The 21696-nt window shown below is 33.1% G+C and overlaps 2 protein-coding genes across 7 annotated transcripts; both read left to right on the top strand.

Moving 5' to 3' along the window:
• Nucleotides 1-3381: 3381 nt before the first annotated feature.
• LOC127126508 (histone-lysine N-methyltransferase, H3 lysine-9 specific SUVH1) lies at nt 3382-7473 on the top strand. 2 transcript variants are annotated; one of them, XR_007805010.1, is made up of 3 exons: nt 3382-3548; nt 3811-6101; nt 7124-7473. XR_007805010.1 is itself a non-coding variant. In XM_051055439.1 (2 exons), exon 2 carries the CDS (start codon nt 3923-3925, stop codon nt 6044-6046), a length of 2124 nt encoding a protein of 707 aa, XP_050911396.1. In that variant the 5' UTR covers nt 3382-3548; nt 3811-3922; the 3' UTR covers nt 6047-6273. The 2 variants fall into 2 exon arrangements, 1 of the variants encoding a protein (XP_050911396.1); XM_051055439.1 differs by lacking the exon at nt 7124-7473 and having other exon boundaries at nt 3811-6273.
• A 1066-nt stretch (nt 7474-8539) lies between these two features.
• Nucleotides 8540-11524, top strand: LOC127126509 (probable protein S-acyltransferase 1). 5 transcript variants are annotated; one of them, XM_051055444.1, is made up of 5 exons: nt 8540-8997; nt 9775-9958; nt 10054-10362; nt 10454-10675; nt 10805-11524. In XM_051055444.1, exons 2-5 carry the CDS (start codon nt 9896-9898, stop codon nt 11222-11224), a joined length of 1014 nt encoding a protein of 337 aa, XP_050911401.1. In that variant the 5' UTR covers nt 8540-8997; nt 9775-9895; the 3' UTR covers nt 11225-11524. The 5 variants fall into 5 exon arrangements, with proteins under 5 accessions (XP_050911401.1, XP_050911397.1, XP_050911400.1 ...); XM_051055440.1 differs by having other exon boundaries at nt 8541-8997; nt 9775-9954; XM_051055443.1 differs by lacking the exon at nt 8540-8997 and adding an exon at nt 9039-9321 and having other exon boundaries at nt 9775-9954.
• The last annotated feature ends 10172 nt before the right edge of the window (nt 11525-21696 follow it).

The raw sequence follows: 21696 nt of genomic DNA on the forward strand, positions 1-21696 counted from the left end.
TTTTATTGCTGATCTGTCTCCATGAATTTGCTTATTTATGAATTTCTCCAGTGCATACCATTTTTTCTTTATTGTTTTAGGCTAGCCATATCTACCTTGACTGACCACTCTGAGAGAATAATAAACCTATTAGAATCTTCTTAGCACATGAGGACTCCCATCCCGATGATCCCAAAGATCTTAACTGCAAGTTTATCCAAAGGATCTTCGTAATTCACACCTAATAAATAACAAGTTTATTATTCCATCTCTCTACTATATAAAAAGAAGGCGTCAAACTTAGGTAACAAGTTTCAAACACAATTTGAATTCACTCTACTTTCTCACATACTGACTTGAATGTTGGAGTACTAACCTTATTGACCCCCCTCTACATCATGCAAGAAGCTCAGAACCACTATCCCTTCTAATCATCATTCCATTTTTGGTTCCCGAACAGAACAATGACACCATCAATGGGAACCGACTTCTGATTCCTATGATTTCAACGATTTCAGGTCCGCTCTCCAATTAATCAGTTCATAACCTTTAAGTCACTGAATCAAGAACATTCAGAATCGTACATGAACATAAATTGCGTTCGATCCAACCGAGCATCATTTTAGCTTTGATTCTTCAAAATTCAGATCTCTAGTTTCTACGATTCCAAGTGGTGGTTGGATCCAAAGCCACTTGATTCGCTATTACGTGTGAAGCTACCAATGCTGCTCTAGCAGTGATAAGTCAACTAGCTACACCTACTCCGTAAGGCATCACAAATTATGAAACAAAGGTTTCATTGCATCCAGATCTGGTCCATGTTCCTTGGATAACTGAACATGTTCAGCCACCTCCAATTAAACCTATAATTCCACCTTCATTCTTGCAGTCTGAAGCCTTACATGGTCTCCATATGCTGCAAGCAAACCTTAGATTGAAAAGGTGTGAATGAGATGATGAACAATATGTATAACATTGTTCGGAAGTAGAATTCGCATGCAATCGAGGAAATTTTACATCGCCTCAAAGAAAGCCTCCACAATGCTCCTCCACGAGGAAACACTGTTCAGAAGGCCATTTCAAGGAGAACTCATACTATCATTCGGAGCCGATAGTGGCGAAGAAAGACAAAGCTCATAAATCAAGAGATCAACCTTAGAGCATATAATATTAAAGTCCTTTTCATAGCCTAGAGGAAGCGCTCAACTAAATATATTAAGTGTTTATATATCCCTTTTATGCATAAATCATTGCTATTACGAGTGTTTGGTCCATGCTGAAGCTTAATGGGCTTTGAGCCTAGAATATTTATTTAATTTTTTTTGATTAATTTCTTAAAAAATAATTATTCCATTTTATTTAGTAAAAAGATTAAAATAAATAAATAAATTAGTCTAGTTATAAATGTCACTTCATTAGATTTTTTTTTTTATTCTAGTCATTATTGTCACGTTAGAAAAAATGGAGGGGGATCAACTAAATCTCAAAAGATGTAAAGTTCACAGACCAAAAAATTAATTTTTAAAATGGAGGAACTAAAAATTAAAACTCATCAAATTAGGAAAAAAATGCATTTAAATCTAAAATATAATATGTTGTATATCGTAAAAGACAACTTATTATTTTAGTCAAAATTTATTTATTGATATATATATATATATATATATATATATATATATATATATATATATATATATATATATATATATATATATATATATATATATATATATATATATATATATATATATATATATATATATATATATATATATATATAATTGTTTAATATAGTAAAAGATAACTTATCAGTTTAGTCAAAATTTATTTATTGGTATTTGCTTAATTAATTCTTTAAACAATTTAAAATTCTGTAAGTAATGTATTTGAATATAAAAGTTTATTTTTTTTAGATACGTTGAATAACTAATGTATTTGAACATTATATAAATTATATATATTGATTACTTAATAAATTAAAAAAATAATTTTTTATTATAAATAGAATTAGAGGGAGTATCAATACTGTTTTTAAAAGAAGATAAATAAAATTCAATTATGAGTAAATTTTTTTTAGTTTTTTTTTAATTTATACTTTTACATATATTTTTTAAAATATTTATAAATTAATTTAAAAAAAATTGAATGAAAAATTGGTTTAATTATTATTTTTAAATGTTAGATATTTCATATTTTTATCATAACTTTTTTTGAAATAACATTTAGATATTTCATAATTTTATCATAAATTTTTTTGAATAAATTTTCATGAAAATAATTTTTAAGATATTGTTTTTTGAAAAATTATGTGATTTTGATGATGTTTTTCGAATATTGCATATCTATGTTATTAAATATAAAATTAGTTTTTAATTCATAAATATCAAGTTAATTTTTTTATAAATATTTTTATAAATTCTTTATAAAAACCATTTTTCAAAAATATAAAAATTATATACTTTATAAATTTTAAAAATTGAGCCCAATATTTAATTTTAGAATTTTTAAATTATTTTTTATTTTTATTTAAATTGCTTTAAATACTACTATATTCGTCCTAAAATAACTGACATAGTAGATATTTTCATACAAATTATTAAAATGTGATAAATAAATAAAAGAGAATATTTTTTTTTACCAAATTGACCTTATTTATTATTGGTATATTTTAACTATCATTAATAAAAAGTGAGAGAAATAATAATTTAGAAATACTAATTAGAAATACAAAGAAGATAAAATCTAAAAATACACTCAAAGTTCAAAGTGACAAATAAATATAATATTTAATTTGGGACAAATAATTTTTATAGATGTTAGGCTTATTTTGGAAAGAAGGGAGTAAAATATAATATGTTTTATTCATTAAAAAAGAGCTTATTATTTCAGTCAAAGGTATTTATTTTATGAGATTAATCGTTATGTATTGTCAGTATAAAATATTTTATACCGTCAAGTCATTACAATCGTATTTTGTGTTATTTTATATTATTTGTTTATAGTAAAAATCAATTTTTTTTAACAAATCAATAGTTATAATTAATTATTTTAATTAAATTTTTGTATTATTTATTTTTTAATCAATTTATAATTTAAATTATTTTGAATATATATATATATATATATATATATATATATATATATATATATATATATATATATATATATATATATATATATATATATATATATATATATTGAATTGACTAAATTTATATTTACTAAAAGTAAAATGAAGAAAATCTCCTTTTCGTTCATCCTTCAGAGATCAAGATCTAGCCGTTGATTTAATTTTTACTTATTACCATTTCGCTTGACTCAAAGATCCACTCTCATATATTAAAAACACGTTTTACCATGCAGTTTCCTTCACCTAGCTAATCAAATCCCGCCACGTCACATTCTCTTTCTAAAATAGTGTTACTCCGTGTGCTCAATACCAGCTGATTATTTCATTCTCTCTCATACTTTCTCTCTCTACAAACTAGAGTGTAAGAACAAGCTTTGTTTTGTCTGAAGTTTCATGGACTTCGACTCAAACTGAGAAAAACGCACAAAATCCATTTCAGGTTCGGTTCATTTCTCATTTTTGCATCTCAATTTTTAAACTTTACTATCATTTTTTAGCTTAGGTCCTAATTTCGTTTTCTGAACCCTTGATTTGATTTATGTCCGCATCTACTTAGATTTAAAGTCGTCAAATTTACGTTTCTTATGTGAATTATTGAAAAAAAATGTTTTTTTATAGCATTTTGGGTAGATTTGTTGGTGTTCTTTATTATCCTAACTAACCTTTCATTGTCTGATTCCGGATTTGTTTGCATGTTACAGGAACCGTGTTGTGTTGTGTTGTATTGTGTAACTTTGGTACTGTAGTGTATTGTGATTGGTGTAAAAGTTGTCAGTATAATAGAGTATTTGTACCGTTTTGAAGTTGCAATCAATGGACAATAACGTGGGTCAAGATTCATTTGATAAGTCTAGGGTTTTAAATGTGAAGCCATTGAGGACTCTTGTTCCTGTGTTCCCTTCACCATCTAATCCTTCTTCGTCTTCAACTCCACAAGGTGGTGCTCCTTTTGTTTGTGCTTCTCCTGCTGGTCCTTTCCCCACTGGTGTTGCGCCCTTTTACCCTTTCTTTGTATCGCCCGAATCTCAGAGGCTTTCCGAACAGAATGCACCGACCCCGCAACGTGCTACACCGATATCTACTGCAGTTCCGATTAATTCATTCAAGACTCCAACTTCGGCGACGAATGGAGATGTTGGTTCGTCACGGAGGACTAGCCGGAATCGCGCTGCACATATCACAGAGGAAGAAGGCTACAACAATACTGAGATGAATGAACTTGATGTAGAAGATGGAACTGGGAATGGGAGTTCAAAGCGCAAGAAGAGGGGAAGGGCAAAGCGTGCTAGCGGTGCTGGTGCTGGTGCTGTTACGGGTGTTAGTGGTGTGGTTCCTGTTGATGTTGATCTGGATGTGGTGGCTAATGATATTCTTCAATCAATTAACCCCATGGTTTTTGATGTCATAAATCATCCGGATGGTAGCAGGGACTCAGTTTTATTTACACTTATGATATATGAAGTGATGCGAAGAAAGCTTGGACAAATTGAAGAGTCAACTAAGGAAGCTCATACTGGAGCTAAGCGGCCTGATTTGAAGGCAGGCACAGTTATGATGACCAAAGGGGTTAGGAGTAACGGCAAGAAAAGGATTGGAATTGTGCCTGGTGTTGAGATAGGGGATATTTTCTTTTTCCGATTTGAGTTGTGCTTAGTGGGATTACATGCACCTTCTATGGCTGGAATCGATTATTTGGGTTCCAAAGCAAGTCAAGAGGAAGAGCCATTGGCTGTTAGTATTGTCTCGTCTGGAGGGTATGAAGATAATACTGACGATGGGGATGTGCTGATTTACAGTGGCCAAGGTGGAGTTAATCGCGAGAAGGGAGCAAGTGATCAAAAACTAGAAAGGGGTAATCTTGCATTGGAGAAGAGCATGCATAGAGGTAATGACGTGAGAGTAATTAGAGGTTTGAAGGATGTAATGCATCCATCAGGGAAGGTATATGTCTATGATGGTATTTACAAGATTCAGGATTCATGGGTTGAGAAAGCAAAGTCCGGTTTTAATGTATTCAAGTATAAATTAGTTAGGATGCCCGGACAGCCTGAAGCATATGCAACATGGAAATCCATTCAACAATGGACCGATAAGTCGGCTCCAAGAACCGGGGTTATATTGCCTGATCTTACTTCTGGGGCTGAAAAAGTGCCTGTTTGTCTTGTGAACGATGTTGATAACGAGAAGGGCCCTGCATATTTCACTTATATTCCTACTCTCAAGAATTCGAAAGCAATTGCTCCTGCGGAACCTGCTGCTGGATGTTCTTGTGTTGGTGGATGTCAACCTGGAAATTACAACTGTTCCTGCATTCAAAAGAATGGAGGTTTACTTCCGTATTCTGTAGCTGGGTTAGTCGCGGATCTAAAATCCGTGATACATGAGTGTGGTCCTTCTTGTCAGTGTCCCCCTACTTGCCGAAACCGGGTTTCCCAAGTTGGCCTGAAATTTCGTTTGGAGGTGTTCAGAACCAAGAATAAAGGTTGGGGTCTAAGATCGTGGGATGCTATTCGAGCTGGAACTTTTATATGTGAGTATGCAGGGGAAGTCATAGACAGTGCTAGAGCAGAGATGCTTGGTGGTGAGAATGAAGACGAGTACATTTTTGATTCTACTCGCATCTATCAGCAGCTGGATGTTTTTCCTGCTGACATTGAAGCTCCGAAGATCCCATCCCCGCTTTATGTAACGGCAAAAAATGAAGGAAATGTTGCTCGGTTTATGAATCATAGCTGCTCTCCAAATGTGTTGTGGCGTCCGATTGTACGCGAAAATAAGCATGAATCAGATCTCCACATTGCTTTCTTTGCAATTAGACACATCCCTCCTATGGTGGAGTTAACTTATGATTATGGGATAAACCTTCCTCTCAAAGCTGGTCAAAGGAAAAAGAAATGCTTATGTGGATCTGTGAAATGCAGGGGTTACTTTTGTTAATTGTCTGGCGAGTTTTGGACGAGGTGGCCCCTTAATAATTGTACTTATGGATAAGGTATGTTTCCATTTTTTGAAACTACCTTCTTATATATACTAAATGATTCTTTCTTATTCTCAGGTCCTCTCTTTACTGTGTTGTTTATTTATATCAGTGGCTATTTTTGTAACTTGGCTAACTTTTAAACAGAAGCAAAACAATTATATTGCTACTATCTCTTTCACTATTATTGGAATATTGTCTTCCCTTTTATCATTGCTTAACGAGTTTCTTACGGTTGGTAAGATGCTAGAATTTACTGATTGAGAATTCAGAATTTATGTTTATGTGAAGATAACTGTAAGGTTATAGTGGATATTAGTTTTAATGATTTTATAACGATTTTCAAGGCAGAAAACCACGGGAAAAGTTTACATATTAGGATTGCAAGTCATGTTTGGATATGGTAAAAGTATGGATACTATCCTTTTAATGGGAAGCATCTATCCATTGTTAATTAATGCATTTTTTCCATTTTTAATGACAGATTAAAACCTTCAAGAATTTTGTCACTTGACATTGAAGTGTTAATATGAATATGAAATTTAAATTCTTAAATGATTTTCAAAATGGTGACCACAAATGAAACAAAACTGTTGACATACTTAAAGTATGAAAAATCGTGATATTAATTTAATATGGTTATTGGAAACTGGATATAAATAAGGATGTAAGATGTGTTGTAGATGAAGGATAATATAATAGTTAAATGTTATGTGAATGATTTTGCCTTTTACGGTGTGGTAATAAAATATATGTTCAGATAGTTCTGATCCTCACCTGATTATAAATCTGCCACCTTGTTTTCAATGATTAGTAATGAAAATGTTAAAAGCAAAAAAGTCATGTTCAGTATGTTCTGTGCAATTCTTGAAAATAGGTAATATATTGAAAACAATGCAACAGTTTTATGTAATTAAAAATGATTTTGGCCTTTCTGTTGTGGTAGTAAGTAACATAGCTGTTCAGATAATTCCGATTGCACATGATTGGCTGAAAACAAAGAGAAATCTCATGTGATTTGTTGTTTTTTGTGACAGTTCTAGTTTATGTCAGACAGCAGCAGGAATGGATTATTTAGAAAGATGTTAGCACACCAATTTTTCCTGTCATTTTGGCAGTTGTAGTGAATTGGCACAAGAAACATCAGGTTTTCAACTTTTGAAAAGTTAACTGTAACTCTTGTAAGACTCATTTTGTGTAAGTTATTTCCGTTTGGCTGCTAGCTTACTGATATTTATTTCTCTTGGGAAGGATTGCGAGAAGGATCTCTTTGTCCATTTGATAAGGATAAACTGAAGATGTAGATTCAAATATTTAGTTTGTTTGCTGTAGTTTGCCGAATTCGCCAGATTATTTTGTGGCAATATCAATGATTATTTTGTGTCTATATGATCTTATTTCACTCCTTTTCCTTTGCTTTCGGGCTTCATAGTTTCTTTGTATCTGTTGGGCCTGCCGTGAAGGTTTATCAGAAGGATTCTTCCTGTAGTGTACCTTTGCACATTTGCAACCTTACCTCTACCCGTGACACTCAGTCGTATCCTTTGTCAAAACTCCACGCAGAACTGAACCGAACCATGATCGGCACCTGGCTACATATCCATGCGCGTGATATTTGGCCTTGAATCCACCCAATGCCGGCCAGCTTCTTCCCTTCAACAACATTTTTTTTGCATGCCATGGAAAAGCTTTAATCTTTCTGTGTTTTTATGGCTTTATGTTTTTGGAAAAACAGTTTTTTCAACACAATGCATAATATGTGTGCGTTTGGTCTTTTTTCTTTTTGCTTAAAAATTTTCATTTTAAAACTGAAACTAGAAATAAAAGCTCAAAAGAAGAGTCGCAAAGGTCATACATATCCTAATAGAGTGTTTCAATATATTCTTCTATTTGTTCAAAAATGCCTTTACAGAAATGGAACGATATATAATTTAATAACAATTTAGTCATAAAAATATATAATTTAAAAGATGAAAAAATGAGATTGGAGTACTAGAGGTGACAAATGAAACATGTATAGCAGTTCGGAGAAAAATAATACGAAACAATAAGGCGAATATATTAGAGAATGTAAATCTAAAATTTTAATTTATTTTTAAAATAAATCGGTCAAAACAAGTGCCATAAATTTTAATTGATCTCAAAAAAAAAAATTGTTTCAAAACGAGCATCTCCCAACCTATAATGCCTAGTATGTGTTAATTAATTTTGTACGGATGTCTAATAAAAATGGCGTATTTGGTATTAATTATTTTTTAAATATAAAGTATCTGTCACTAGATATCCAATAAATTCTTGAAGATAAACAAATTGGATATCTATTAAATTTTAAAAAAACGTTATTATTAGATCAAAGCAATAGTAGATAAACAAATTGGTGAAAAATGCCAAGTCATTTCCAAACATTGTTAGAAATAAAAAAACAATAGTTAGTATTTATTTAGCTATGTTATCGAAAATAGTTGTAGGTGCGAGAAAACCGGTGGAATGGAAAAGATTGTTAGAGAAGTGCTTGTTTCATGGAGAGAGAGAGGGTGTTGGAAAAAAATGACTTTGTAATAAAAAAGAAGAAAGAAAAAAAAGAAAGAAAGTGAGAAGGGAAATTGAATTCCCTTCTTCCTTTACACCACCACAATTGATCTCTCCCCTAAAAGGGTGAGAGGGAAGAAAGAAATTTAACAACAGAACCAAAAATCTTGATGCCAACGACAACAATAACAACACATGTTAAGTTTTTGCAAATTTAAGGAGACTTCATTGCAGAAGGAACATTGTCATTAGTTTTGTTTGTTAGGCCATTATGACTATCAAGAGTAATAATGTTTTGGCCTCCTCTCCCTCCCCTTCTGTGGCTGTCTCACTCGAACCTCCCAGAAACAGAAGGCTTTATCAAGTTTGGAAAGGAAACAATGTACACTTCTTTTTCTTTTTCTTTTTTATGTTGTTTTTTTCATAGACCCTTTTTAGGATTCATGTTGATTTTTGTTTTTCTTTCATCAAAATCAAAACTTTGGGTTTATTTGTTTGTTAAAAGATTGAGGGCTAAAATGGAAATGGAAAAAAAAATGTTTTTTTAGTGTTTTTGAGGTTGATGGTATGTGGGTTGGAAAAATGAAATCTTTGAAGATGTTTGGTTTTTGATATGTACTTTGAGGGAATTATAGAAATGTGTTTGTGCCCTAATTTCTTAGAATTTTGAGTTTTTCTAGTTGAGTGAAGATTTTAGTTTTTCAAGGTAATCTTTCTGTTGTTGCAGAGGAATTTTGGATTAGTGGATGATGTTGGGTTGGGTTGGGTTGGGTTATGTATTTGAAGAGGATGGGTTGATGGATGTGAAGAGAAAAGTTCAAAATTTGTTTCTTGAAAGTGTTTAGAGCATTTTCAATGTTGAAAATGTGCAACTATGAAAGATTAAGTCATTAGGGTATAAGAACTGATATTCAAAGATATAGTAACTTTTCATTCATGTAGACTAAGGAATATTCTGAAGAATCCTTTTTATGATGTTGAATGGTCGAGTTTCTTCATCGATCATACTGTTACTTGAGGGGCAAGTCATAAGGTTGCTTTGTGTTTGGAAGTTAGGGAACAATGATTTTTTTCTTTCTCTTTTGTTTCATTTTGTATATATCAATCAAATACATGGAACTTGTAAAGTGATTTCTGATGGAGCTTATTTTTGTAACAGAAATTTCTATTTGGTGGAAGAGTAGTCTTTGGCCAGGATGCGTCATCTCTTTTTTTGACGTCGTTCTTGATCGGAGGACCAGCAATAACATTCTGCATACGAATGATGTTAATAATCAAAGATGAAGATACTACTTTTAACCATCTTGTACTTATTGGAGGATCGATCCTCACAATTTGGGTTGGTAAAGTTTATAAATTTTCCTTTATCAATGACAATAGGTACTTATAGCTTTCCCGTGATATTTGAAACGTGTTTCATTTCACCAATTGAATGCAGAATTTTATGTTTCTCTTCATGACATCTGGTAGAGATCCAGGAATTATTCCTAGGAATACACATTTACCCGAATCAGAGGAATCATTTTGCACAAATACATCATCAATGGAATGGGTAAACAATAAAACCCCGAACCTCAAACTACCTAGAGTGAAGGATGTGATAGTTAATGGCCATACAGTGAAGGTGAAGTTCTGCGATACTTGTTTGCTCTATCGTCCACCACGCGCTTCGCATTGCTCTATTTGCAATAACTGTGTTCAGAAGTTTGATCATCACTGCCCTTGGGTTGGTCAATGTATTGGATCGGTAAGTTTGGTCATCATTGCTCCGTATGCGTTTTTCATATCTGTTTACTTTCGAAATCTAACAGTTTCTCCTCTTATTGTGTTTATTTCAGCGTAACTATCCATTCTTCATATTGTTCATATCATCATCAACCTTGTTGTGCATATACGTCTTCTCGTTTTCTTGGGTTAACCTTCTTCGACAACAAGGTAGATTGTGGTCATCCATGTCACGCGATGCCCTATCGGTTGCTCTCATTGTATATTGCTTCATAGCCGTTTGGTTTGTCGGTGGCCTAACCGTGTTCCATCTTTACTTGATTTCCACCAACCAAGTATATTCTCATTCTCTTGCCAATGCTTTTATTCAATCGCTTATACTAGAAGCTACGATTAGGATGTGATAATTATAATATTTATGAACATATATGCTTCTAAATTCGACCTTTTTTCTTTTCCTATAGACAACTTATGAGAATTTCCGGTACCGCTACGATAAGAAGGAGAATCCATATACAAAAGGAATAATGGAAAACTTCAAAGAACTTTCTTGTTCCAAGATACCAAAAACAATGATCAATTTCAGAGAATGGGTTGCAGAAGAGGAAGATATTCAAGACGAATCCTTTGCTTCAGATCTCGAAAAAGGTTTTATAAGCTCGAAACAAAAGTTTGACATGGACATGGGAGTATACGGAAAGGACGGAATGCGAGTTCCCGGTATTTTACAGGATTTGGATTACAACGGCATTGAGGATCTAAAGAAAAAGAAGCCGGGAGCAAACGACACCTCATTTGATATCTTTGTTCCTTCTGATCAAGATTTAAAATTTTCTCAATGGAAATCCAAAATCGAAGTCAATGATCAAGATGTGAAGAAATAGCTCCTTCAAAATAGCATTGCTGGCTCTTTAGAGACTAAGGTACCATTTTGATGTTTGCTTTGGTCTCTATGTACATACAGAAAAAACTTAATGAATGGGGTGTGGCTTGAGAAAAGGGTAAGTGTAGTGAGTTGATTTATAATGGAAGTTGTAAAGGGAAACAAAATGGTATGTCTCAAGGAAAACTCAGATATTCATTATTCAAAATGGAGAAAAAAGTTGAAAAGTTACAAAAAATTGGACATGTTCACATGACTGAAGGAATTGAATTAATGTATGATAGACAATGCTTGTTCTTTCTTTCTTCTCTTTCTTAGATTCTTAGTATGGATTGTAGGTCTTGTTTGATCTGCAATTCTAACTGCGCCGCTATTTTAGGAAAAATGTCTTTTATATATTTCATGCTTGCTCTCTCGATTTGTGTGTGAAAAATGCTTGTTAGAAGAAGATATTACAGTTTCAACCCCTGTCAGGGACCATATTTCTCTCTTATTTATTTTCTCTCTTTCTCATCTTCGTCATTGAATATTATACATAAGGAAAAAAATGGATTTGAATATGATCCACTAAAAACTTCCCACGATTAGAACATCTCGGTCATTGAATGAATGTTGAATGATTTATATTTTGAGTTACAATTTCGTAAAGTTGGAATATAAACCATCTAACTTTCATCCAACAATCTAAAAGAAATGAGTGTAAAAATATTATAAGAGTGGATTCTAAAAATATGATCAACTAGGATATTTCAAAAATGGATTGGTATGCTTGGTTCAAATATGAAGTCAAGCATTCCAATAAAGTTGTCAACTTTTGATGGTTGGATAATTCACTCATAAGGATGTTTTCTTTTGGGAAATAACAATTGTAATATCACGAGTTTCAACTATATTTCCTTTTATTGTGAATTCAAACAAGACAAAATATAATAAATAATCATGATAATCAAAATTATGTCGTTCCATGATAAACTTTTGGAAGGTAATGTTGTGGCGCCCTTGCAGATAGAAATGGTTGATCTGAATGTTCAAAATTTGGTGCGAATTGAACATAAAAACTGGAAAACTTGCTCCTTAAGATCCATATTGAGGAGAATGTGTTCAACATGGATTGATGTTATTGTGGTCAAGGTATTAGAAAAAACTTTGAGTTATAAGGTTATGAAGAAAAGACTCCAAAAAGTTTGGAGATTGATTGAAGGGTTTGACATGTTCGAAAAAAAACATAGAAAAAAAGAGGAACACAATCATAACACAATAATATAACGTGAAAATATCAATATTGAAGAAAAATCATGGTCGTTGTCAGTAGATAACCATAGAATAACACTATATAAAAATTATTACAACATATAATACACATTCAATTAACTCAGACCCCACCACACTCACATCCTTAAAAACAAATATTTAACTACATCTCACAACACTCTAATACAAGAGAACAAAGAAAGTCAAATACAAATTTAAAGTGTTTTTGACTGGTGCATCTTGGAATGAAGAACTTAAATCATATATATAGCTTTGGATTCTCTCTTTCTTCACAAAACTAAGCATATAGGACTTCAAAAAATTTGTATCTTATATATAGTCTTGGACTCTCTCTTCATTCACAAAACTAAGCGATGTGGAACTTCTTTCACATGTATATTTTCAAACAACCCCAACAATCTCCACATTGATAGATTGTTTGAAAATAATACATAAGATTTTATTGTCTTCACCGACAATCATATTCCACTATAAAAAATATAGTCACTTGAAACTACACCACTCCAAGAATTTTCACATTGTCTTCACCAACAATCATAATAAAAAAAATTAGCATACTCATGAAAAATATATTTCACTTGAAGATAAACCACTTCAAGAATTTCACATTGTCATCACCGACAATCATATATTTTATCATGAAGAATAAATTTCACTTGAAGTTAAACCACTACAAAAATTTCACATTGTCTTCATCGACAATCATAGTTTTAAAAAACTATCATACTCCACCTAAAGAGTATATTTCACTTGAAGTTAAATCACTACAAGAATTTTCACATGTCGAAAACCAGGTTGAAACATTATGGTGCAACTTCCTTGTTGGTAGGAAGCTCTTTAACCATCGACATAATCTCACACCTTGTATAAACTTGATTGTATAAACACATATTTTACTTGATCTTTCCACAAATCAAAAAATTCTTCCATCAATTTTCTCTAGCCCAAATTACACATCAATTTTTTTACTGCAACTCAACAACTCTTTTTCCAACCAACACAAAGTATGAAATTTCTTTTATTATGTGGAAGATCATCCAAAACTGCAATCACATAGCATACTAAATTTTTTTCCACCCTACCAAACTAGGTTCTGATACCATTTATTGGGAAAAACAAACAAACAAATCATAGAGAAAAAGAGGAACACAATCACAACACAAGAACATAACATGGAAACTTCAAAACCGAAGAAAAACCACGGCCGTTGTCAATAGACAACCAGAGAATAATACTATGTGAAAATTGTTACAACACATAATATACCCTAAACTAACCCAATCCCCCAGTACACCCACACCCTCCAAAATAAATATTTAACTGCATCTCACAATACTCTAATACAAGATTATAAGAGAACAAAGAAAGTCAAATACAAGCTTAAAGTGCTTTTGAATGGCGCATCTTAGAATGAAGAACTTGAATTCTATATATAGATTTGGACTCCTTCTTCCTTCACAAAACTAAGCATGTGGGACTTCAAAGAATTTATATCCTATATATAGCCTTGAGATTTCTCTTCATTCACAAAACTAAGTGATGTGTGACTTCTTTAACATGTATATTTTCAACCAACCCCAACATGACGTGTGTGACAATGACAACGATTTCTTCATGAACCGTGTTGATCAATACTACTCCCGTGTCAATCAACACACTCGTGTCAGCTTCAACTTTGAGTGTGATTTTTTGCAATTTTGTAACATTTTTTTTCCTTTTAATCGATGGTCTATATTTTTTGCAACACACTCTTAGTGATCAATACTTCTTGTAGACCTCTTAATTGATCATTATTCAAATTTAATGTGTATTAATGATATGAGGTCTACAAGAAGCATATAATCACTAAGAGAAATGTACATCTTCATGCCTTAATTTTAGTTTATTTAGAAGTTCATTTTCTTTTGCAATTTCCTTATTCATCAAGTGATGTACTCAACTCCATAGGAGCTATATTATTTAAGTTTTAATTGCTTTTATTCCAGGTTCTAATTGTTATTTTCTTTATTTGTTCATCGCTATTACTTTTTACTATTATGTATGCTTTATTTGCTTATTCAATTGTTATGTATGAGTAGTCGATTATGAGTTTAATGCCATGAGGATTGTCTCGTGACAAACCTCATGTAGATTCTCGGAAAATTTGTTACGAGAACATAGGAAAAAATGGTTTTGGTGTTTCTTCTCTTTAAGTATTTAAATTTGCTGCAAAAGTAGGAAAACTTAGATATCGTTGATACGCTGAAATGGTGTAGTGCAATATTAGAATTAAAAGCAACAAAGTGTTGAATTGAGGCGACGAAAGTGTCTTAAAATTAGACTGAGAAAGTACATTTGTTAATGGCTGCACTTAAAAGTGACTCTGATCAAATACGGAAAATTTATCTCTAGCCATCATTGATGAAATGAACAACGCCAATTGAAAACCTATTCAAGTTTCAATTAATGATCCTAGATTTTTTCAATTTTTTTTCCATATAGTGTTTTACTCCTTTGAAAGACTATTTGTGCTCAAGGTCGAATCATGGCTAGCATCTTTAAAAAATTCACCCCTGTATGAGAAAAATGGAGTCGCCATGAGAAAAATGACCAAACTCAGCAACATGATAACCGTAAGAAGTACCAACAATTTTACTAATTATCTTTGTTTTCCAATGCTAACAGGTAGAGTCAAGAAGGCATATTTTCACTTTTATAATTGACAAAAATAAGAGTCTTACTGCTTGGTTTCCAGCTAGCACTTGTAATCAAATAGTCATAAAGTTCATTTGGAAAGGCAACAATGGTAAATTTATTTACCTAATTGGATGAGATAAAGTGATTTAACATTAGAAGCATGGCCTATTAGAAGTGATAATTGCTCAAGAAGATATCATAGCTATGTGGATCTATCTGCTTGTATTTATAAAGTCTACAAACTATTTGATTTTGATGTTGACAATGTTCTTCAGAAAAATATTTTTCAGAAGTGCTTTTGATTTGGATGATGACAAATGATTTTATCATCTATGTGATCAAGTGATGGTGCTTTAAGATCAAGGTTTGATAACGTGACAGTGCTTGGAGATCAAGGTTTTATGTGATCAAATGATGGTTCTTTAAGATCAATGTCTGATCAAGTGATGGTGCTTGAAGATAAAGGTATGATATGATCAAGTGACGGTGCTTGAAGATCTAGGTGTCATCTGTTGTGATGATCAATTTGTGTCAATCAATTGTGGTGATCAGTTTGTGATCAAGTGCTTGGATATAATTTATCTAATGATATCCTTAAAGGACAACATCTTATGTCAAACTATATTCAATGAAGATGGTGAAGATCTCTAATTAAGCAGTTGTCTGATGATGGTGTCTATCTTGTAAAATTTATCTCAAGCCTCATCAGAATAAAATCCAGATTCTAATGAAGTGCTAAAGTCAAAGATAATGTGGCAAGAAATCAGAAGCTTTGGAGTTGTGAAAAGGAGGAATTGTGAAAGCTCAACGAGTTTGGGTCAAGTGATTTATGTTTATAAAGGTATAAGACTAGCACTCAATTCTAATAAGGTAAATCATACACCCATTTTAAACCCTTTGGAAAACATATCTCTTTTTATTAAAGTCGCCAAAAATGTTTTTGTGCCTAGCTAATTAGCTAAGAACTTGAAAAGTTGTTTATGTAGGGTATTTTTCATTAGATAGTCGATTAGCCCTCAAGCATAAACAATTATTTCATTTGTAACAACCTATAATCAACTATTAGGGTCAATATTCGATTATGCAACGACTCTTTTAAAAACCTTCCATTTTTGGACTTGATAATCAATTATGTGGATTGCCTAACTGATTATCAACATTAAAAAGACCCATAAATCCTTTTAAAGTCAAATTTTGTCATATAAATAGAGAGCTCCTTTCTCATTTCCAGCACACTAGAAATATTATTCTAATACCTTTCTATCATTCTCTTCTTTCTCTTTTTATTTTCTCACATTTGACTAAGTGCTTTTGAGAGTGAAATCTTTATATATGTGAGGTCTTTTGGTATCGTATAAAGGCATTATTGTAATTTATCATTGAGAAAAAAATTGTTTTGGTTGTGAGCTAAACCAAAAGATCTCTTTTAGTTGTTAAGGTAAACCAGTTAAAACCTTGTTGTTGATTGTAGCCATAAAGCTCTTCTTACTTCCTGTTGGTGATAACAAGCATTTTCACCGTGTTAATTATCTCAATTTTAGTACTTTCAGTGCCATTTTACATTTATTTTATTGCAATAAGCTGGTATTTTACTTTGATTTGCAGACACTGAACGATCGATATTGGTTACTAAAAGAAACAACGAAAAATGAAGGAAAAATAAAGAATATGAAGCTGTGACGGGCTGCCATGATGCTTGTCATGTCGCAAAGAGAAACCGCCATGGCCCCCCAACATGGAAGAAAGAATTCAAAATTTAAGACCATGAAGGACAGACTGTCATGCATCATGACGCCCGTAGTCCAAAATAAAAAATTGCACGTCATGACGGGCATGCCATCATGCACCATGACGCCCGTCATGACGTCTAGTTCCATAATTTGATGCATTTTCTACAATAGTTTCAGCCCACCTCTCCATTATTTTCCCATGATTCTACACGATTTCTAGAGCATTTGGAGTACGAAATCCATTATAAATAGACCCGTAACTCATTGTAAATTCATCCAAGCATATCTGCACTAAAGTCACTTTAGATTTCAACATTAGTTTTAATAAATAGTTCTGTTATTTCTCAATTTTTCGTTATTAGTTTCCTGCTGCTATTTCAATTTTGCATTATTGTACGTTCAAATCAAAGTCTCCATTTGGAGCATATTTAATTTCAAATGTTATTAAAATTATTTCTAAGTTCAATTATCTATTGTTTTTAATCATGAATTCATTATATGCATGCTTTGTTTATTCATTCCATGTTTGAGTAATCTGCTTTAAAGTCCGAAACATGAGGAATATTTCACCGATGGAATTTGTGATAATCTCTTATATACTTAATTGTAATGAGAATTAATATGGTGTTTTGAATTTTCTATTTTAAAAAATAAATCCTTATTACGAAAGTAGGTGCACCGATATACCATTTACGCCCCGAAAGGGTGAAAACTGTATCTGACCTCCGAAATCAAACTTTTAATTTAGAGATTATGAAAGCGTCTCTAAATTAATTGAGAAATTATTTTCAGCTTGTAAAATAAATTTAAACTTAAATTTTTTAGTGTTATATTTATTAAAATCTTAGGCTAGGGCACCCTCACCCCACAATTGTGTTACCCAGGCGGGATTTAAAGGACTCGCTCGAGGGGCTCCTCAAACGTGGGAGTCAAGTAAGAGAGAGTCGTCACTGACTCATAGAAGATATATGGCCAATAACTTCCCTTAGTAAAAGGGGGTAGTTAAGGTCGCGTATGGGGAGAGAATAATGGAACAAAATTGGTTTGTCCCATATCCCCTAGGTTTTGATGATAACAAAGTATTTAAAAAACAATTGGATATACTAATGTTTGTTCAAGTGTGAAAAACCATAGACTAAAATTTCATATAGAATCCAAATATTGATTCTGACTACGAACATTTAAAGAGAAGCTTAAAAGACTAAAATCTGATGGATCAGAAGCTGAAGACCAGACTCTAAAGAAGTCAACTTCTAAAGAGGTCATTGTCTGAAGATTAAAGTTTGAAGAAGTCATCCTCTAAAGACCAAGGAATCTATTTCTAATGATTAGAATATGAGACAGTCAAAGCGCAAGGACCAAGGTGACCCCGATAGATCAATGTCCATCTCTGAACATACTTTGTCACGTGAATACCTAAGCTTTATTTTCTTCATAGAGTCTGCTGGGATACAATTGCTTATTCTTTTGTAGCAATGGGTTTTCAAAGTAGCCTTCACCTAACCTGACAATTTGGTGAAACATCCCAATATCTCTTTTGAAGCTTCTCAAAGGACTCTACTATGTTTCATCTTCAATGACTATTTTCTTCTATATTTAAGGAGCTAAAAGTCTTGAATAAAATAACACCAATTGACATCAAAAGATAAGTCGCTATGTCAACATAAAAGTACAAGTTGAAACTTAGGATTTCTTATCCTTGTATATTTTAGAAATCCCTAAGTCTTAAAAGAGTCTAATTGTTGTGTATTTTTTATACACCTATGATTATATATCAAGTGTATTTTTCCCAATAATCATTTATCTGCTAGGTAGATTGTTAGAAGTCTCTTGCTTGTGTACTTGAGCAAAGAAGTCTCTCACTTTAGTGTTTGAACAAAGGAAGTCTATTTCTTGTGTGCTTAAGCAAATAAGTCTCTTACTTTAGTGTTTGAGCAAAGGAAGTCTCTTTCTTGTGTGCTTGAGCAAATAAGTCGTTTACTTGTATGTTTGAGAAAAGGAAGTCTCTTGCTTGCGTGCTTGAGCAAATTATAACCTTGTGTGATTATAATAAAATTTTCTTGTAAGTACAAGGGGACTAGATTACTCTCAAGTTGTTAGAGGAACCAGGATAACTCTGCGTGTTATTATTCTTTATTGCATTTGATATCTGCTGCCTATCTCTAACTAATTCAGATTCAATAACCTCGTGTTTAGAATTTGACTTAAGAGTTTAAAAAGAAAGAAAAAATCTACACAATTCAACCCCCATTCTTGTCTTTTTCTCACCTTCAGTTAACATCAAAGCACAATCTATGCTAAACACTTTACAGTGATGCAGAAAAGATCCTGAGAAAAACATATTGAATCATGTCTGGTGTTTCTAAATCTAGAAGCAGTACTCATAATCCACATGCTGCTATAAATCATGATTATAGAAATTCAGAAAAGAACAATTATTCAGCTAGACCTCCAACTTTCAGTGGAGACTCTACTGAGTTTGAATGGTGGAAGAGCAAGATGTATACTAATATCATAAGCCTTGATGATGAATTGTGGGATATTCTAGATGGGACTGATATTCCAGTCAATGGAATTGGAATGGTGTCTGATAGAAAAACTCTGGCACCAGCTAAGAAAAAGGTCTATAGAAAACATCATAGAATTAGAGACATCTTGGTTGATGCTTTACCTCACTTAGAGTACATAAAAATCATTGATAAATCTACTACTAAGACTATTTTCAAATCCCTATGTGCTACTTATGAATAAACAAGTTTAGGAAGCCAAGGATAACCTTCTTGTTCAACAATATGAGTTGTTAAAAATGAAAGAGGATGAAGACATTGAAACCACGTTTTCTAGGTTTCAAGTTCCTGTATCTGGACTTTACGTTCTGAACAAGAGCTACACTACAGTTGATCATGTCAAGAAAATTCTTAGGAGCCTTCTGTAATACCCCAAAATTTACCCTTCATTTTTCCTGGAAACATACGCTTTACACCTCATGCATGCATTCATTTTTAGGTCATTTAGCATTTGCATTTCATCATGGCAATCAGAATATCTTTTCAAAAAAAAAAAAAAAAAGCGAAAAACGGAAAACGAAAAAAAAACGAAAAACGATTTTTTTTTTTAAAATAAATAAATAAAAGAAAAAATCTCAAACTTGGACCTCTCTCAAAAGCCCACTAAGCTACCAATATTAGCCTATAAATACTAGAGTTTCATTGAAACAAGAGACAAAAAAAGGAAGAGAAGCAAAACACTCTGAGGTTTCCTTGGAACAAAACCCTAGGGAAAAAGATAGTGAGAGAAGAGCTAACAGAGTTCAGAGCAACCTCCAAACCCTGAAGGGAACTCAACTGCACAGAATCACCTCTGCCTCACATAAACCCTAAAGATTGTTTTGTAAACCTCACGGGTGCAACTCAATTTCAATCAAGCTCTCCAATCAGGTTTGCCCTATTCCCATTATTTTACGTCTTCAATTTGAATGTTCTAAATGTGTGATGTATTATGTATGAATGTATAAATAATGCCTTGAATGCCTAATCGTTCAATTTCTGAAGTGTATGCCACAGGGTTTGAGGTTTCTGAAACCATACTGTTATCCATGAAAAAAATGTTTATCGTGTTTCACTAACCCTTTTGTTGAGTTTTTGTGAGGGCTCACATGACTTTTGCAGGGATAACTTGCGTGGTTTTCCACTTTATTTGTGGGATACCGCCTGGAGGTTTCATTCCGATTACCTGTACTGACTCACTTTCTTTGATGGTGTTTAGCTGGGAAGGATCCCTGGGTTTCCCATTCCTCTAATTGCTGTTACTTCGGATCTTTATCCGCGTGGTACTTTTACATTTTTCCCGCATTTTACTGCTTTCCTAGCTGGAAGACCTCGATAGGAGGAAATTTTTTTGTGTGTTTATTTTTTTTTACAGGTTCCTTCGTCCAGGACTCATTTTGCATGAGCATCCCAAACCCTAACCCTTCATTGATTTTTCTTCTCCTAAACACATGTTTACTCCTTCTACTACAGGTGAGTAAGTCTCCAAAGGTCGAGCATCCGGTAGATTGCGTAGTAACGTCGTTCGTCCAAAACCCAATCCATAACCCCGTAGTTAGCCGAACTACGGCTTGCTCTGATTCTCATTCCAGATGAGATACGTAGGCATAAGATGCGATGTCTTAGCGAGCACACATCCCCCAACCCATAGGTCAGCCGAGCTACGAAGACTCTGATTCTCATATTCAGATGAGATACGTATGCAGTGGATGCGACATCCGCGTGAGTCATTTTCATTTAACCCCATTTTTAGTAAACAACACAAGATAAACTCACACCCTTTAGACAAGAACTACAAAAGTGGATCCCGTAGAGTATTACGGATGCGTAGGGGTGCTAATACCTTCCCTTCGCATAACCGACTCCCGAACCCAAGATTTGGTTGCGAGACCCTGTCTTGTCCTTTCCTCTTTTCAGGTTTACTTCGAGCATTTCCTTTCCCTCCTTTGGGATAAATAACGCACGGTGGCGACTCTTCTGTCATTTTCTTTCGCCGATTGTTTTTTCGCACACTGTATTTTTCAGGTTGCGACAGCTGGCGACTTTGCTGGGGACCCGATTTCCCTAAGCGAGTCCCTCCTAGCTTTTGTAGTTTGTTTGTTTATTGGGTGTTCATGCTTTTGTACAGTTATTTATTTACCTGCTTTACCTTATTGCATTGTGTACATATCATTGTTGTATCTGTTGGCTGGCTATGGCTGCTTGGTGATCTTTGTGAGATGAGTTCTATACCCGAACTCGAGTGCACT

The sequence above is a fragment of the Lathyrus oleraceus genome, chromosome 3, assembly GCF_024323335.1.
Source record: "Lathyrus oleraceus cultivar Zhongwan6 chromosome 3, CAAS_Psat_ZW6_1.0, whole genome shotgun sequence".
Lineage (NCBI taxonomy): Eukaryota > Viridiplantae > Streptophyta > Magnoliopsida > Fabales > Fabaceae > Lathyrus > Lathyrus oleraceus.